This window comes from Rutilus rutilus (assembly GCF_951802725.1).
Source record: "Rutilus rutilus genome assembly, chromosome: 11".
NCBI classification, from domain to species: Eukaryota; Metazoa; Chordata; class Actinopteri; order Cypriniformes; family Leuciscidae; genus Rutilus; species Rutilus rutilus.
This window is the reverse complement of record NC_140216.1, coordinates 30,296,233-30,316,188: the sequence shown is the minus strand read 5'-3', so window position 1 is coordinate 30,316,188 and position 19,956 is coordinate 30,296,233. Positions and strand designations below refer to the sequence as shown.

Sequence of the window (19,956 nt, the reverse complement as noted above, 5' to 3'; positions counted from 1 at the left end):
TAACTTTAAAACATGGACAACTTGGTTACACCTAATATGCAGATGTCACACTAAACAAAATCTGATGATTGATAATCGTGCTGGTAAAGTGGGCTTGAGAGAAGGCTCAAAATGAAAATGAACTGGCCAGGTCAGCTAACCTAAATTGATGGCATGTTTAAGTGATTGACTTTTGAAGGTGCTTAAAAGATTTATGATTCCCGCAGTTCATGCCTGAGTGACACAAACATTTCCAAGAGAGCTCCCTCCACCATAAAAGACAAGTCAACAATGCTGTTTGAGGCCAGATTTTTTTTTTTTTTTTGAGTGATTTGTGAGAAGCATGACTGACAGGCAGCAAATCCCTGCAGTATGGGCTGTCAAACACAAATCAAATTCAGGTTAAGGGCTTGTGTGTGTGACTGAACACATGTGGCCTCACTGGGGTTATGGGTGAAAAGAGACCCAGGTAACAGACAACACTGGGTTTTGATTCAGTCATCACAATCGCACTAGTCTTTGAATTTTGCACGGCAAGAGATGAAACGGGAACTCGTTAGATTCTTTTTTGTTTTGCTTTGCTGCTCATGATGTACCCGGTTTAGGGCCATTTCCTCTAACAGTGCAAAGTCAATGTAGTGTTCATACATAATTAACACCAGTTATGCACAGCTTGAAATGAAGGGTTTCAGTTTGTGTTAGGAGACTGTGGGGAGATATATTACATCCAAAACGTAATACATATTTATCAAATGAAAGCTTTAACAATTTTAAATGGAACGGTCTGGAATGCATTATGGTCAGTATTATTTTATTCTTTTAAATGCAGCTGGATCATGTGCAGATCATGGTTAAAAAATAAAAGACTTGTTCATTATTATCTAAAGACATCACACATGTTTTATCAAGTTTTAGCTTGCATGCCATTGATATGCTAGTGTACTCTTAAAGCTGCATTCAGTAACTTCGGGATTTCTTCGCTGTATTCTCGCTTTTTGCTCGCAGGTTTCTCTCTAGAGCTCCCCCCACAGCTTCGGAATAGATATTTGACAACACTGTTGTAAAAACTCGTTGGCTATTCTCAGACACCAGAGGCTAGCAGATCAACGACATCAAAGCAGATGGGACATTCTTTAAAACGTCTTCTTCATTCGGGTTCGAACAGCGTGAGGGAGCGCAATAATGACGGCATTTTAGCAGATTTCTTTTGGCCGTAAAGCAATTGTTTACATCGCGAGACCTGATATCACGCGAGACTTCCTTGCAAGTTGCAAGTGCGTATTTCCCGCTCACGGGCACCAGGGGGGTGCGAAACGACCACCATTCAACCCGAAATAAGTAATATAACCATTCCAATGACTCCGAAGCTGTTCAGTTAAGGTAAAAAAAGTTACTTAGTTCACCTTTAAAAGTGACATAATCTGCTTTTAGTGTATATTTGCATTTATTTACAGTCTTTCTCTACAAAACTCTCACCCTGCACTTCACAGATTTTCAACCAATGAAATTCATATCAGAATGAGAAAATGCCTCCAAATCTACACTCGTCAAGTTATTTTATGAGATCTTTAAAAGATTCCGTTAAAAAGTTTGGGAACAGTAAGATTTATATACGTAAATATTAAAATAAATTAAAACTTTTATTCAGCAAGAACATATTAAATTGATCAAAAGTGATAGTAAGACTTATCTATTTTCAAATTACAGTTCATTAAAGAATCTGTGGTTTTCACAAATAAAATAAGCAGCATAACTGTTTTCAACATTCATAATAATAAGAAATGCTTCTTTAAAACCAAATCTGCATAATAGAATGATTTCTGAAGGATAATGTGACTGACTGCTGAAAATTCAGCTTTGCCATCACAGGAATAAATTATATTTTAAACAATATTAAAATAGAAATTGCAATAATTTCACAATATTACTGTTTTACTGAATTTTGTCACAAATGAATACACCCTAGGTGAGCATAAGAGACAAAAACATAAAAAAACTGTACTGACCCAAAACTTTTGAACGGTATACTGTACCATGCACGAGACATGGATGTACATCAAACAAAGCTGTGAACCTATCAGCAATCAAGTAGATTTTCTTACCTGATCCTATCTGGCACCCTCTGGGTTTGATTTCCATCCATCATGCAGTTCCCCGCGAAGCTCGTCCCTCGAGCCCCAGGATACTCCCTACGCAAAGCCATAGCACCGTGCGTCAGTACCGACACACCCTTTGCGATTCGCCGTCGTGGCTCGTCCCTCCATCCCTGTGGCCTCACAGCAAACACAGCCTTGGGTAGACCCTCAAGACCAAGTCCTGCCAGACCCGGGCCCACCGCAAACCACATGTGTGAGGGAGTAGCCTGCCCTGATGCCCATGCAGCCTTAAAAATGTGTCCTGCTTCTTCCTGTGAGCAATACAGGAGTCTCACCTGTAAAGAGTGGTAGAGCGAGAATAGAATAAGTATTCAAATGGACCACTTTGTCCTTTTAAAGTCAGCATAAAATCAAAATGCATTTACTTAAAGAGAAAGTTCACTTACTCACCCTCATGTTGTTCCAAACCTGTATGAGTTTGTTTCTTCTGCTGAACACAAAAGTAGATATTTTGTGTTCAGATAGTTGATGGTAGCCACTGACTATGGAAGTCAATGGCTTACGTCAAATGTTGATTACCAACATTCTTTAAAATATCTTCTTTTGTGTTCAGCGGAAGAAAGAAACTCATAAAGGTTTGGAAACAACTTGAGGGCGAGTAAGTGATGACAAAATTTTCATTTTTGGGGGAACAATCCCTTTAATGTTAATAAAAACATCATTGGTCCTGCTAAGAATACCGAAGAACACGAATATCATTGTAACATGAATATCACGTCGACTTTAACTTAAAGGGTCTCCAGCGAAAAAAACAAAAAGCATATTACAGTCATCAAGCTCAATAAGCTCTTTCTGGCTGCTCATAATACTTCAATGATTTGAGAAAATTTCCTGTCGGAACAGAGTGATCCGGTGAGCTTGTTATCCATGCGCTAGCACATGTTCGTCAATATCTTTAGCACGACCAAAGGTGTTTTTTATAAAACTCAAACCCGGGATGTGATGTACGAGGGCTTTTTACACACACATTTCAAAAAAGGTCAGAGATGTCAGACATCTTAAAATCACTCTGATACGGGTCTTGTTTTTCTTGCTGGAGATGTATTGCTTATCCCACTTGTTGACATGTAGCCACAGGCTTCTCACAGGGAGATAAAACTACTCTTGAGGGTTGTTGACTGGTGACCTCCAATCCTCCAAAAATTCAAACAGTATAACAATTGTAGTGAAAGTAGTAGTGTGGAATCAATAGACAGCAGGGGCAAGACTAGGCCCTGGCTATTGGACTACACCCTTAAATGTTTTTTTTAGTTTTTTTTTTTAAATGGCTGTTGGTCTTATTTTCTGCTTTTTGTGGTATTTTTCGTATATATCCTCCTGGGACCCAAGAATAGACTTTTGTCCACTGTAGTGGACATTATATTTTAGTGAATTTCTCTGACATCATACATGTCACATGACACAACCTGGGTGTCCTGTAAAGAGCACATTCAGGACTTTTCAGAGACACCAAATGTTTGGAGGTTTCACCATGAAAACAACTTCTCCTTGGTCTTTAAAAATGTCTGACATTAATTTAGTGATCAAATGTAGCATTCTTATGGAAATATGATAATATATTGTAATTATAATTTAAATTGGACTACTTTTCAAATTGTATTTCATAAAACAACATCTCAGGAAAATGTTATGGGGTTTCAAATAAAAAAAATATTTTCTGTTACAGAACAGGGCATTGATTTCATAATGTCCACTGTAGAGGACATCAAGACTTAAATCATGTTTATCAGGCATTTTGTGAGACACAAGAAGTGAATATGGAAATAAATTATACATCAATATTCCTATGAAATATTAGATATTATTATTAAAATGTTGCCAATTATTACTCCAATTATTACACTTCTTTTTTCATTAAATGTTGCTCCTAGAACACATTAGGGTGCAAATTAGATACAGTTTATAGATACATTGCATTGAATGGGAATATTAATTTATGGACATTTTACCCACATATTGCATAAAGTAAAATGGTGTATCAATTCATTCCGTTATTTCTTGCATAACATAGTTGAGAATAATCTTTATACAAATTTTGGTTGAAAAAATCCTGAAACCCCCAAATTTATTGGTGATTGAAAAAAAAATCCCATTGTTTTTGCCTATACATATAATTTCATGTCATTTTATTTTTTAAACAACTTAGTCCTGGTGTCCACTACAGAGCATAACGTATGAATAAAATATTATTTTTCAAAAATGTTTTTTTACCATTTGTTTATTGTGCTCTAAACAGTGTGATGACATGGAAAAAAACTAAATTCAAAAAACTTTTTTTTTCTGGGTCCCAGGAGGATATAAAAAATTGGGCAGTTAAAGTAAACTTGCAGTTGATGAAAATTCTGTCACGTGGCACTGGTTCCATTCAATCTGCCCATTTTAACCTCAGACACCCAAGCATTGACATTACTGACGTGATGATGTTTTTTCACCTTTCAGTATTTCTTTAGACAGGGCTCAACATTAAGCCTTGTTATGTGCTTGTCCAAGTAAAAAAAAAAAAAATCCTGTCCGAAAAGAATGTAAATGTAATTCTGAAACAATATTCTCATCAGTGTTCTATCGGTGCTTACTTGCTTAAATCAGCAGATTTGTGATATTAGTCCCTTTGATTTCCAGGGAATTTTGTACCTTTATAAATAGCATTTTATCTTAATATTTTAAATACGCGTCATCTTGTGTGTCAAATTCTTACATTTTATCAATATATTCAATTATAATAATAAGACACTGAAGGGCTGTTACCAATTAAATGAAATTAGTAAGAACAAAATCCATGTTTTCACTGCAGAGGAAAGCTGCAATTAAAGTGGTATTTAGATGTATGTACACAGACTGTTTAATTAAGCTTAGGTGGCATGGATGCATTTAAACTGCATAAATAATGTTATGAGATTAATGTTTTAAATAACATTTTCTAAATATCCAAATATAAAATATTGGAGAAAAAAAATTAAAAGGTACTTTTAAACATAAAAATGAACTAAACCACCAGTAGGTGGTTCATTCAATGGATTCATTCAAATGGCTGATTCATTCAAGAATAAAACAAGTGACTGTCTGTCTTTATGAACAAGTGACTGTCTGTCATTGAATCACAGACTCACCCGATTCATTCAAAAACAAATCACTGCAGTGTGTTGTTTGGACACACACAACAGTTCTGCTTTGGCTTTGTTTGGAACTACTTTGGTTGACGAAAACAAAAAATCTATATTGTCTCTAAATCGTAACTCATGTACTATTAACTATTAAATAAGGGCATACAAAATGTGCAGAGCAGTGGGTCAAGATGTTATAAATATAAAAACAAAAAAAAATGTAAATGTTAAAATGGTTTAACTGGAGTCGGACAATTATGGAGAGACTCAAGAAGTGACAACATGTAGAATGCAACAGGACGTTTCTGAATGGTTAGTTGATGAATTTATGCTGCTGATGCGGAGTTAACTATCTTCAAGTCTTTGATTGGCATATTCTGTCATGATAATCTAGAAATCGCTTGTCTGGGAACTGTTGTAAGATGTCTACACAGTGACATGCTATTGCATTTGTGTTACGTACTGTATTGCATGTGCAAAGACGGATGCGACATCTTGATCAGACTATCAAATGTGCTCTACTACAACAACTCTTCCTCTGCTCAACATGGACTGCGTGTTCCCGGGGGCGGGGTTTATGTCAATTGTACATTTACATTTAGTCATTTAGCAGACGCTTTTATCCAAAGCGACTTTCAAATTAGGACTAAATTAAGCGAGTCATCACGAAGAGGCAAAAACAATGCAAGAAGTGCTCAAAATACGAAGTTCAGGCATTATTCAGAGTAGCATAAGCCCGATAAGAGAGGTTTTAAAGGGAAAGGGAAGTTTTTTTTTTTTATTTTTTTTTTTTTTTTATGAGGTTAAGTGATCACGGAAGAGATGGGTTTTCAGCTGTCTTTTGAATGTTGTCAGGGATTCTGCATTCCGGATGAGGGTGGGGAGAGCGTTCCACCAGCATGGAACTGTGAATGAGAATGTTCTGGAAAGTGATTTTGTGGCTTTCTGTGATAGAACCACGAGACGTCGCTCTTTGACCGATTGTAGGCTTCTGGTAGGGATGTAGACTCGTAGGAGTGAGTGAAAGTAGGAGGGAGCTGAGCCTGTGATTAATTGTAGGGTTAGTGATATCACTAACTCGGGAGGAATGTCATGTAGTCCCTACTAGCCTTTTGTTGTAGTCCTTAAAAAACAATTTCTTTAACAGCAAATATCTTCCTTTGCTTTAAACTTTGCAGATGTTGTTTATGCTCAAACAGCAACATTACACACTAACTAAAGTTAGAAAAGTGAAATCATAAATCAACCACCCCTTTAATGTAATTTCATTGTCCATTATCTATCGCCATTTACACTGAATGTAATCAAATCTGAATCCTTTTTGCACCCACATTTTTGGTGGCTAGTGATATTTTATTAATGACATTTTAATCAGGCTACTTTTACTTGCCCCTTCAAAAAAAGCATTAATGTCGAGCACTGCTCTAGGAAGCCATTAGTTGTTTAAAAAGAAAACATATAGATACATTTGCATCAGGGTATAATTTGGAAAAGCATTGCAAAATTGCAACACTGGGCATTTAAGGCCCCGATATACTTCTTGTGAAATCGAAGAACGGACTGATGCGACATCATTTAGAACAAAATCAGGACAAAACGAAGTACGTTTGGAGTTCGTATCGGGAGTTCGAAACAGCTTGCCACAGCGAACTTTCTGGAAAAGTTTGCTTCGGCTGGTAAACACCTTCGTACTTTCATTTGTCCGTGGCGATGATGTAATAGGAAGGTGTGCTCTGAGGCTCCGCCCCCTTTGACATGGAGTCCTTCTCTGGTTTATTTCCTCTGTTCAGTTTGTCGAGGTCGGACATCCGTGAGTAAAAACATGAACACATTGAAGAGCCACTTTAGTGGAAAATGAAGGAGTCATTTTAATTGAAAGTGAAACTGCCATTATAATTTTTTTATTATTATTTATGTAAAGCTGCTTGGTTTAAAGCAATCTACTGTATAAAATGCTTTAAATAAACGTGACATGACTTATCAGGAGAGCCAAATTGCAGAGCTTGTGCAATCATATCCATATTGCTATAATAATAATCAGATGCTTCTCACCAGCAAAATATGCAGTGTTGTTTAGAGTTGTTTTATGGTGGTAATTTACCAGAGTTAAAAAGTGTTGATTCCGGTGTTGATTTAAATGACATCAACACTTGCAGTGTAAATCAGTGGTCAAAGTTAGTGTAATTACAGTGAGTTTGCATAATTGACACTGGTGATGAGTGGATCTTATTTCTAGTCCTTGCAAATTATTTCCTCTTTGATTAATGGCGGACGACCATGAGAGTACAGATATAATTCCAACAGATATAATATTTTTTCAACTGCTTAATTTAGATGTTTTCAAGTCATTTGTGCAGGCAAATACAGTACGTTCCACGAATAATAGTGAGCATAATAATAGTAAAAAACTGAATTCAGTAATTCAGTTTTTTACGTGCACCCCCACGTGCTCAGCCTTGGATAATCAGGAATTTACATGTGCGTTTTTTTACACCCTTCTCCAAAACTAAGGCAGTGCAGAAAAATGATCATCCAATCCAGCAAGAGGCGTTGAACTTTTTATTTTCTGGCTGCATATGAAAAGAACAGTTTATTTTCACTTATCATATGAGACGTGTCTGACATGCACGCTTCATCTGCAGTCATTTGTTTACGTTCAAGTAAATGCAAATTAACTGCAAATTAGCTGCAATTTCACTTTAATGTAACATTTGTGAGATGACATACGGAGCATCTGACTCGCTGGACTTCATTTATCATTAGCGACGTTATAATTTTATAATGACCAACAGCTTTCATCGTGCTGGTGAAAGTTCAATATCAAGGTGTAAAGACATCTTGGAATTTACAATCGTTAAGCAATGTAGGTAAGTTAATGTGCTACTGCTTAGAAATGTGCTAATTAAAGCAACCATGCTTAAAGCATAAGCTGAAATTAGAAAGTCCACAGGGCTTGTTTCCAGGTTTCAAAGCTTTGCTGTTTGCGGTCAATTAGGTCAATTAGGTTTTACTTCAATATGAAAAACCTCGAAATGTCTATATTCATGCTATTGTTAAAATTACTTTTCAGTGAAAAGCAAATTCGGGTAGCAAGAACTGCAGCCCTTCAAGTCTTTGACAGACACCAATGTGGAAGAGGACATCTTCCATGAATTCGAGGCAGTCTACTGATACTCTTCACTCTCTCTAACTGACCATAAAGAGACAGAGAGAGCAGTGCAAAATCAATCAATAAGGGCCAGCAACAGCTTTAGCAAGAGATGCGGATAAGACAAAACAGCTATGTATTCATGTGTTTTTCTTCATGACTAATTTGTCCATATAATTATTCCCTTCCATTATTTTACTAGCCTTAAGTTGTCACCTGTATTACCCGCTTTTCCACTGTCGGGCCAGTGCAAACCAGGGCTAACAACGTGCCGGGGGGTGGGGGAATAGCCTCGGACCTCGAGCATGTATAATCAGATTGTCCAAGACGCCCTGGAAAAACAATCTGGTGGTGAGGAAGTGCTTCAGGGAAGGAGACTATCAGTCCAACAGAGGCTGTTGACAGACTTGTACAATTCCAAAAGGTATAAATCACAATTCTGGTTTAATTTTTAAATTAAGATCATGGTTGTAAAAACCATAATGCAGTGGTTTTCAATCCTGGTCCTATGACCCACCACTCTGCAAATTTTGTTTGTCTTTCTTGCCTGACACACTCAGTTCAGTTCATGAAGCTCTCTCCAAACAAGCTGATGATCTGTCAGGTGTGTTAAACAAGGACATTCAAAATGTGCAGAGTGGTGGGTCCCCAGGACCAGAGTTGAAAACCACTGCCATAATGTGACACTGTCTTAGGCTACATTGACATTGTCAGTCCAAATACGATTATTTGTGTATCCGATTGGAATCTGATCATCTACATTGTGCATCGCAACTGTTCAGATCCAATTTGTGTGTCCCTTGCTGCTCTTTTCTTTTCTGGATTGACTGCATTAGTTTCTATGGCAATGACGTTGCGATGGTAGGTACATGTATAAGCAAAGAAAAAACGTAACATGGAGCGACTTGCAATACAGATGTTGTCTTATTTACAACATGAAAAAGTATATCCACCATGCTGAACTACTACATCTTCTGAGGAAGCAAAAATGAGCAAAATTCAGCATGTCTCCATTATATTGTACATTTCATAAACACAACCTTGTTTCTGCAGTGACTTTCAGAATGTTTCCTATAACAACGTTGGACATGTTTACATGGTGTGAGAAAGTGGCATAAACCATGTGAAATCCGAACAGAGCGGTCAGACTGAAACAGATTTCCAGACATGCGATTTAAATAGGATTTCGAACCACGTTTCATTGCATTGCAAGTCACTATTTTTTGGGTGAAATATTCCTTTAATGAAGTTGTCTTGTCACAGTAATAAGCAAAGCATACCAACTGGTTTTATTTTTCTGTTTATTTTATGATTAAAGGGTTAGTTCACCCAAAATGTAAAATTGTTCTTTACTTGCCCTCGTGTCGTTCTAAACCCGTAAGACTTTCGTTCACCTTCAAAACACAAATGAAGATATTTTAATTAAATCTGAGAGCTTTCTTTCTGCTTTCAGTTTTTACTGTTATGTGTATGTATTTTATTTTTGATAGGAAAGCACGCAGCATACATTTACATATTCACCTAAACTCTCTCAGCAGTGTTGACAGCGTCGGGATGTTCGCTAACGATACACCACTGGTCACGCATTTCAAACTTCTTTTTACCCCCAAGCGAAGAATGAGAAAAATTTGAAAGTTTTGAATTCAATTTCATTTGAGATTGTTATGCATTAGCTCATTGCTTTATACAAACTTTGCAATTCTGCTACACTGGGTCTCTGAGGGTTAAACACACATGTGAAGAGGGAATGGATTATTTAGTCTTATAGCAGCTTTGACAATGGAGCAGTTTACAATTTATCATCATGCTGCTCTTGTCAAGCTTATTAAAATAAAATATAGCGAGTAAGCTTATGCTTTAAAGCGAATCACTGGAGGCAGAGTTTTTACATTTATAACAAAGCTTGCTGATAAAATCTGCACTTTGATGTAATGTGTGTCTGTTGAGCCCTTACAAAAACTGTACTGATGTTTAATAATTTTGAGGAGAACAAAAAAAAAAAAAATAGCATAGCATCAAGCTGACCCCAATTTTTTCCTCATTCTTTTCCATGCGGGAAACGTGACAGGCACTTTGAATGTGCTCCTGTATCAGTCACTGATTAGGGGCTGAAAGTCTGGGTACTTGGACACTGTGGAGAATTAATCAGTCAAGTTGTTGAACGTAGAGGATGTCTGCTGGCGTGACCAGTCCTGTGGGGAATTGAGTTGGCCACCTTTGGGTCAGATGGAAACTGTCATTTAATGTCACGCTGCTCTCTAACATTACTGATGCCATCTCCCCTTTCGTAGGTCACATGACCTCCTTCTCTTTTGGAGCCTTCACGTAAAGGCCAAAGTATGCAGTAGAGTCAGAGAAAGAGCGAAGAAAAAGAAAGAGTGGAACGAATACATGAGCGATGAGAGGGAAGGTTAATCGAGATATCAAGTTGGGAATATGGAGGAAGTGACTTACAGAATGCATGAGGAGCTTTACCATATTTTTCTTATTTTGAATTTCTGTAGAATAATTGCTCTGGGGCATTAGAGCTGGCTTCTCTCTTTTCTTTGTCATATTCATACTTCTATAATTAACCAAGACTGATTTTGTAATACAATTGTTAATTGTGCTGCCAGTGAAGCCACTTTGAATTAAAATGGGAAAAAATGAACAGGGAGCTGGTGGAGCGGTGGAGTGGGAATGCTAGTTCAATGAAAAGAAAAGAAACCGTGGAAGAGTATGAACTGTACAGTCGCAATTGAGAAAAAGAGCTGCAGCGCAGTTCAAAAAAGGTTTACATGATTTACATGAAGATAAATGAACAGAAAAATGAACAGATTAAACAAAAACGTTGATTGTGAACCCTTTGAAAATACCAAGATCTGGGATATTTCATGTGAGCTGTCATAATCATTTATTTTTTTATCTGTGCTTTAACCCTGGAATAAATCATTTTAGAATTTATAAATATGTAACATTACTTAATAAATGATAATTAATTAAAAAAAGTGGGACAAAAAGTCATATCACATAAATAATCTGAACTATGAACCTTAAATTTTAGAATGAAAAAAATATAGTAAATTGATATACAAGAAAATGAAATTAAAATAAATAAATAAAATCTGGATATTAACCATTTCAACTGTTTTTAATAAAATGTAAAAATACATAATGTATGGAAGCTTGTTTCTGCCACTGGATAAAAATGAAAAAGGTAATTGAGACTTTTTATCTTACAATTAATTAATTTATTTTTTGTTCAGAATTGCGTGATATAAACTCGCAATTGCGAATTATAAAGTCTGAATCGCGAGTTATAATGTCAGAATTGCGAGATATAAACTTGCAATTGCGAGTTATAGTCAGAATTGCATGTTATAAAGTCGCGTTTATTATGAAAAAGTCATAAAGAGAGAATTTCAAGATATAAACTCGCAATTAAGAGATAAAAGTCAGAATTGTGAAATAAAACGTTCCAATTATCTTTAAAATTGTTTTATTCCATGGCAGAAACAAGCTTCCATAATAATGATATAGGAAGAAAAAAAATCTAACTACCCTGCACTAATTCTATATCACTAATCACATGTAAATAAATTTGTAGCATTGATCATGTGACTTCTTTGTACAGGCAGTCAGATGTTCTTGCTTCCATTGAAGCTCAAGATGCTCTTTGATCACGCTGGAGAACATGATCATCAGGTTTAACACAAACTTGTTGAGTTCAAGCAGCTGCTTGAGTGCTGCTGTCATTAAAGCAGAAGAGAGACGAACCAAATACTAAGACATTCTGAAATCCAGGTTAGTTTAAATTTTACATTCACTACAAATTTTATGCTGATAATATAATGTGTTAAATTACGAAAGGATTCAAAGGGGGAAGCATTTTTTCCATTCCCACTCCTGACCTGTGCTTCATTCTCCTTCAGTAGCCTGCGGGTGCGAGCCCCTCCCGGGTCATCGGTCAGGTTGAGCATCACCACACTCTTTCTCTCCCAACCGATGAAGGAGCCATCTATCATGCCTTCTACCATGGCCAGGAAATCCTCATAGCCGTGGTGGCGTGTGGTAACCACAGAGAACGCCGTCCAATCGAACTCCTCCAGGACTTCAAAAATGACATCCAGCTGCAGGCTAGTGGAGCACAAGAACTGCAAGTAGACGGAGCCGCTCTCCTGTAAGAATAAGAAAATTTGGGACATAGTAAAACTTTCCAACATAATATTTTGCATAAAGAGGGGTACTTCTAAAAGGTCTAGGGCATCATAGCCAGATTCCACATCACTGTAAAAAATGTAATCATGGTTCTTGTAATTTTCATAAAAATAAAAGTATTGTGTATATTTTAATAGGAAAATTGTGGTTCAGTGACATGTTGTATAGAAAAAAAAAAATCACTAATAAAACCATGTTCCTAATTGTTTTAAGGAAGCAGTTTTGAGGCTTGAATTGAGGAACCGATTAAGCTGATCAAATTAAGAGAAAAAGCACAAGGCTGGAAATGGAGAGTAAATATTGAAATTAAGTGTTATTTTAAGTGTTTTTGAGTAAAGGGAAACATCTGTTAATGTTTAATGTTCAGTTATGTTTGACATTTGAAAGTTTCTATTATGTTGAAGTTTTGATTGTTACCATTGTGCAGAAGAGTGGGGCTTATGGTTAGGTTGTGAATAACTGCATGTATTGATACTCTGAAGCATGTTGCTTTGTTCATTGAGCAATAACTTTGCTATAATGCTAGTGCAGTAATAAGTTTGTTTCTGTGCTTAGCAGCATACAGTCTTTTAATTATACAATAAAACTCAGTCAAATATAAACAGGTTATTTCCATTCACTCTAATTCAAAGTTTGTAGTTCTAGATTTCAGCATTTCTCATTCATCAGGTATTTTTCCCTTCCCTCCATTTACTCTCCGCTTCTTACTCATTCAAATCAATACAGTTATTCTTAATACCCACACAGCATGACGTAAAGGATTCATTGCTATTCATAAGCCTGTGTTTCAGCTGACATTAGTGTCCTTGGCTGCTTTAGGATTCGAAACAGTTTGTTCGTCTTCAGCTCACCTCACTGTCTTTTTTTATACACCCCGGAAGGTGACCATTCCACTGTACAATCGAGGAGATTTATGACCCTGACATAAAGCCGTATTTCTGATAGTGAAAAATAGCAACGCTTAGTCTGACACTTGCTAATGCATCATAATCATGATCAAATATATCATGAATGTGGCATGACACCTGTTTTGTGCCTGCTGGTGACACTGGCCATTAAATGAGAAGTGTGCTGCCTTTATAATTGTCTATTTTTTGAGGCAAGCTGAGCATGACTTCTGTAAATCTTTCAAGAATTATTTGTGGGCAGATGTTTTGTGTATCCTGCATTTGCTAAAACAACACATTAGAGTCAATATTTCAATTGCACCGATGCATATCAACAGCACGATCTGGGTGGAAAAAGCAGCTTATAGCATATTAAAAACATTTATGCCTTAAGAGAAGTTTACATACAGAAATGTTAGTGTGAAGTGCTCAGCGAGAACGAGGGGCTTGTGTCTGTACACTCTAAAAACTGGTTAGTTTAAAACGCCAGCTTTATTTGCACCAAAATATAATTTTAAGTCTCAGAATATCTATTTGTTGCTTAACATCACTTTAGTTTGCACTAATTTCATTTGCTAGGGTTGCTATGTAATCGGTCCTACTTGAACCGAACTCTTGATTCGAACTCTCCGGCGTGGGAGGCGGACGTGCTAAAAAGAACGCTAAAGACCACAGCCTCTACTCTTACTGGCATACCTTACACTAGGTTTGCACAAACAAACATCCACCGTGTCAGAGCAATTGAAGAGATATGACTATACAAGATGGCACCCATTATAATCAACAAAGCTGTCACTGCACACAGACACAGTGGTGAAGGTATGACACTGGTTCCCTCAACAAAAACCCAATAGGATTTTTGCATAGGCTTTTGGATAATCGCAAAAAAAAAAAACAAGCTCTGTGATCAACAAAAGTTTATGATATTGCACATTTTGTCCATCAAGATACTTTGTCACAGATGAACACAAGATTTATGAATTTTGAAGCCAAAATGCAGTCACCAGAAATAAAAAACTAAAGATACGCTATAAACGAACTACACCACGGGCCCATGAATTCAACGACACTATCACTAAGCTTCCGACGATTTTTAATGTTCCCGACTGCCGCTGTTGTCCCATTTAGCCACTTGTTAGCAACCGTATTTTTTAAGACACGTAACAGCTAAATAAAATCACGAGTGGGGTACTACAGATGTATTTTATGTCATAGAATAAAACTGGAAAGTGTCTTGAGCTTGTGTTCCATTTAACCAAAATTCCCATTGAAAAACCGGAAGTGCTAAAATATGCTACTTGTTTCTGCGTTTTGACCTACAAAGTGATGTCATACCTGCACCACTATATGGAGGTGATCTCCAAGGTCTGACAGAGGACATTACACAAGGAAAACTTTGTTGTTATTTTTAATGTATTTTTTTCCATTGGCATCCCTTTGTAAATATGAATATTAGCTTAGGATTTCATACACTGAATTGTATTTAATCACATCTTTGCAGATCTATAATATATTGAGTCCATAGTTATATTTCCACAGTTGTACTGGCTCAGCTCCTTAAAGCCTTAAATCAATTATTATTTATGGATTTTAATAAATGACATGATGTTGAAATAGAAAGCTGACAATTTTATTTAAATTGAATGCGTCATCTATTCATGATTCCATAATTTTATGCCAGCCAAAATTTCCAATTCGAGTTTATTGGTAACCAATTTCTTTATAGATTTCTATAAATATTCAAATAACCATTTTACGAAGTAAAATTAACCCAGAATTTGTCTCAAAATAAGCTACCATCTGTGCTAAATTTGTAACCTAGCAAGCTAGGTTAGGCTAAATGAGCACCCCAACTTGTCAGATGAGATTAACGCAGCATGTCTTCTGACTATTATTTACCCAACAGTGTGTTTAAAAACTACTCATTTTGGCTTGTTTTAACCCAGCATTTTTGTTTTGGTTTTAGAGTATAGACTCCTGAAATAATGATCAACTAAATGACTAACAACTTGCGGTTGAACTCACTGATAAGTTTTTCTTCATCTAGAACAGTTTTTCCATGTTACAAACACTTCTTATGCAAATAAAGTCTCAATTAACTCCACAGTACTTTCCCCGTATGAATAATTTCCCCCTAGGCATTACCTTGGCAATCTGGCAGGTTTTTTTTTTTTTTTTTTTTTGTGCGTGTGTGTGTCATAATTACACTTTGACTGTTAGTATAGTCATAATGCATACCTGTAGCAGAGGAATTTTTAGCATCTCTGTCAAAATTCAAGGCAATCAGCACGTATTCCAACAGGCTCATTAGAATACAACCGCCTCAAACATGCAAAACAAGTGTTCATACTGTGTGACCAAAGGATAAAGCCAGGCTATTACACTGAGTCTTTCAAATAATAACCAGACAGAGGAGCCGCAAACCTGATGAGCACAAAAATGTCACGACTGCAGAGAAGCATTAACCGAGCATAAAGGCTCACCTTCGCTCTATATTTAAATGAAGACCAGCTTGTAAAAGCTGAAAGAGCTTACAGTTGTACAGTAACTTGCAACAGTGAAGCACTTAAATGGGTCAGGTTACATTTTCCACAGGACTACATTTCCTTCAACTTCGTATTGGAATCATCTTGATAAATTTGATGCACTAAAATTGGAGCAGGTATATATCTTTTATTATATTTTACTGAGGGCAAGACGAAGGGAGAGTCAGATCTTGACATGCATATGAAAAATGGAAAACATACATAAATTGTAATTATACATTATGATGATTTTATTTGTTTTAAATAATTTATAAGAATATGTAATAATAATAACCATATTTAATATTTTGATAAATACTATCCTGACCAATAACATTGCCATAAATAGTAAATATTTATTATTATTAATAGTAGCAGTAGTAGTAATTTCTTTCCTGCTTTTAAACTCAAATGCATTTGCTTAAAACTGGGGAAATATGAAATTCTGCATTTCTTTTTCATTCTTTTATGGAAGGAGAATGAGTGCCCAAGGTGTTTGTGTTTTCAAAAGAATCCCAGTACAAACAGGCTTCAGTTTCTTCTGATGCTGCAGCTTTGATTCGGCAAAAAAAAAAAATCAATCACATTGAACACTTGAAACTAGATTTGCTGCATGCATCAAATGCATTGCAAGTGGGAAGGTTTAGATTAAATTGCAACACAATATACAGTACATTAAACACCACTAAATCAATTTCTGCTCTAAATGACCTCAGATGTAAATCTGTATTTGCTAATGAAGTACCTTCTGTTAGCGATTACATTCTGTACATAGAGAAATGGAACAGCCTGCTTTGCATCCTCTCAGCAACCAAACCAAACACATCACAGTTTTGGAAACATATAGATCGATTGGTAAAAAAATATCTAAATCAATATTCATTTTTCCCCCTTAAAAATGACCTATTTAAAAGAGACAGGAGACATTTTTTATTTTAACTCTATTGTTTTAGGAGTAGAAGTTTAGATGCATTTGTCCCAATTTCTCACTCGTATCACAAATAGATAATTGGAGAGTCCAGCGATCTAAGTGGCCTGCCTTCCTTTAGGAACACTTCAACAGCTATTAATACAATGCTTTTAACATTTGCCCACTTATAATCAGAGGTCACAGCCTTTGAAATTACTGGAATCCACAATGACACATTTAGTGCTGTTGCTGGGGAGATTTGAAAGACTTCAGGATGTATTGAAGTGTTGCATGAATGTCATACATTTTATAGCATTGCATAGCTCTGCATCATAATTGCATAGCGTCCGTATTCTGCTGGTTTCATATGCGTCGCACTAGAGTTGTGCATGTGCTAAGCTTGTGCCCCTGAGACGCCAATAATCATATGTACTGCATTATGTGCCATATTGAGGTCCAGATGGACTAAGTGATGCATTTTATTTTATTTTATTCAAAAGCTTTCAGAGAATAAAATGGACCCTGGAAGGCTATGTTTACCAAAATCTGAAGAAATATGCAATTCCACGTATCTTTTTCATTGTTTTGGGGGGAGCGAGTGCCTGAGGTGTTTGTGTTTTCAAAAGAATACCAGTATTACTTCAGTCTCTTCTGATTCCGCAGCTTTGATTCGGCTGAAATCAATCTACATTGAACACTTGAAAATGGATTTTCAGCATCAGATTTCAAAGCTCATGCAGAGGGTGCAAAACTAGCGGCTGAAACATCTACGTTCTTCTCGCACCGGAATATTTAACCACATAATGTAATTAATTACTGTCCTAATTAAACCAGTTGTGACTCCTTCGTGCCGTGCTCTGGTTGGCGGTTTGTGAAGAGGTAAAGGAAGTCTCTGGAGACGTGCTCTGCGAGACAGAGTTAACTCCATGACTCCAAACCCACGCTCACACCAATCCACAACACATGAGCCTTTCTAAATGTAGTTAATTAAAGCCCAAGCAAGCAAATGAAAAAGTAATGTAATATTTTTCCACAGGAGAGAAATATGCTGGCAGAGAGGATGTCTCCAGAGAGTGAGTAAAACAACACAGGTAGCCTGAAACTTATTCGAGTTTAATTGGTCACCTTAATTAATGCTGAAATCTTATTAAGTGGTACGACACGGTGAATTTTTAGTCCACCGTCGCATGCGAGAGGCAGATACTGGTTGCTGCAGAATGAATAATTTAAGTAGGGATTTTTCCAAACAAGCCTAGACGGTGTTTGTTCAAAGGATGGGAAAGAAGTACGAAACAGACAGAGATTTTAAATATTGTAAATCCAGGGCATGTGAAGACAGCATGAGGCTTACGTGACAAAAGAGACCTTCAAAATGCCTCTGACTGATTCATTTCTGAACATAATAGTCGTACCAGATGTGTTTGTGTATCACAGTGTGGGTACAAAACACTACATACATCACATGATTCTCAGTTGCTGATGGCACCTTACTATAAAAACACAGTGTCATTTTCCTAGTTTACATTTAGATTAAAGGGGCTTTAAGCTGTTTTCTTTGGAATCCATTGAATCAAATCCTGACAATCACTTAAATGTGTCCTGAAATATCCCACCTGTCACTGTGACAGCCCTAGGCTCTATAAACATCTGGGAGTGGCCCACACACATTTTCAGTCAATCAGAAATGCTTTCATGCATCTGACATTCTGACATGACTTTGGAGGGAAGACACTACTTTGGAGGGCAATTTTCTCAACTTATGGTCAAATGATGGAGCATTACTTTTGCAAACCCTTGTATTTTTTCCTCTGTGCCAATACTTACAGTCTATTGTGTATAGGCACCGTAACTCAAAAAGTAATTACCATAACTTTGGTCAAATATTTTTACTATTGTACACAGGTCTCTTACACAACATTTTACTCGGTTTACTGCCCATTCAAACCCCGGCTGACCTGTATCGTTGACGAATGCGTAATACTTTGAATAATTATTTTATTCACTGTTTTGCTAAAATTAGAAGAGGCATATCTAGGAGACAGCTCAGTGCTTTTCCAGGCAGCTGAGAGCAGTGTGCACAGAGAGGACAACTGAGGTCATGGCTGAAAAATGACCAAATACCATTATATCTCTGGGGAAAGTGTTATTGTGCATTCCAGAAAAAAAAAAAAAAAATGATAATGAGCTTTAGTTTATTTCAATAAGACTAGGTCAGGGTTTGTCTGGCTAGTCTAGTCCAGTTAGTACCTGTTGCTAGATACAAAGAGCATCTTTGTTCATTCATGCCAATTTTTTTGCAAGCAACATATAAACAAATAAATCATATTATATTATAGACATTTTACCCATGACCAATAGGTTTTCTAAGGGCTCCTAAAAGCATTAAATTAACTTTTATTTTCCATGTTAGAGCTCAGAATAGTCGCTAACGAATAGCTTGTGACTGTGCATGCTCGTTTACTGTCATCAGCCAAGCAGTTGTCATATATAGTGTCATATTTACGACTCTAACATACTGGCAGTAGAACTGACGGCCACACCAATGGACTATTTTCACAGATTGTGATCACACGTTTCCACAATGATTAACATAGTAAATCTATCAAGTTTTTTATATTTTCATCTTTTAACGCTAAAGGCTAATTTCTCAAGAATTGGAAGTTACGTCACTGCGGTGTAAAATTAGTTCCACTACGGGTCTGCAACTATTACATTAGTACGCTCTTTTCTTAAATATCGCTTCTTAACTTTTCCGTTTTGCTTGTTTTCCAAGTTGCTGTTATAAAATGTACAAAGAAATTAATTTGTACTTGTTGTAGCTAAACAGCCACTCTCTGTTTTTTAATTCACTGGCTGTCATGTCACCGAAATATGTACTCATTCAGTAATATCCCTGCTCGTATCACCATATGATGAGCATTTATTTATAACATAAATATCTTATGTCTTGGTTTCACCGTTCTGTCGGGTATGTCACAACATAATATCCCGCATTCAAGCATATGTTATTACTAATCCTAACAGATTAAAACATAATTTATTTTCATGACCAC

The 19,956-nt window shown here is 36.5% G+C and overlaps 1 protein-coding gene across 3 annotated transcripts in view; it reads right to left on the bottom strand.

Annotated features, from left to right (window-relative positions):
* grin2da (glutamate receptor, ionotropic, N-methyl D-aspartate 2D, a) overlaps positions 1–19,956 on the bottom strand; it is a 77,995-nt gene that overhangs the window by 29,853 nt on the left and 28,186 nt on the right. For all 3 annotated transcript variants that reach the window (XM_084423539.1, XM_084423540.1, XM_084423541.1), the window contains exons 3-4: positions 12,275–12,541; positions 2,082–2,410 (exon numbers count right to left, since the gene is read on the bottom strand). In XM_084423539.1, coding sequence (XP_084279665.1) covers positions 2,082–2,410; positions 12,275–12,541 — 596 coding nt within the window. The remainder of the gene's footprint in view (positions 1–2,081; positions 2,411–12,274; positions 12,542–19,956) is intronic.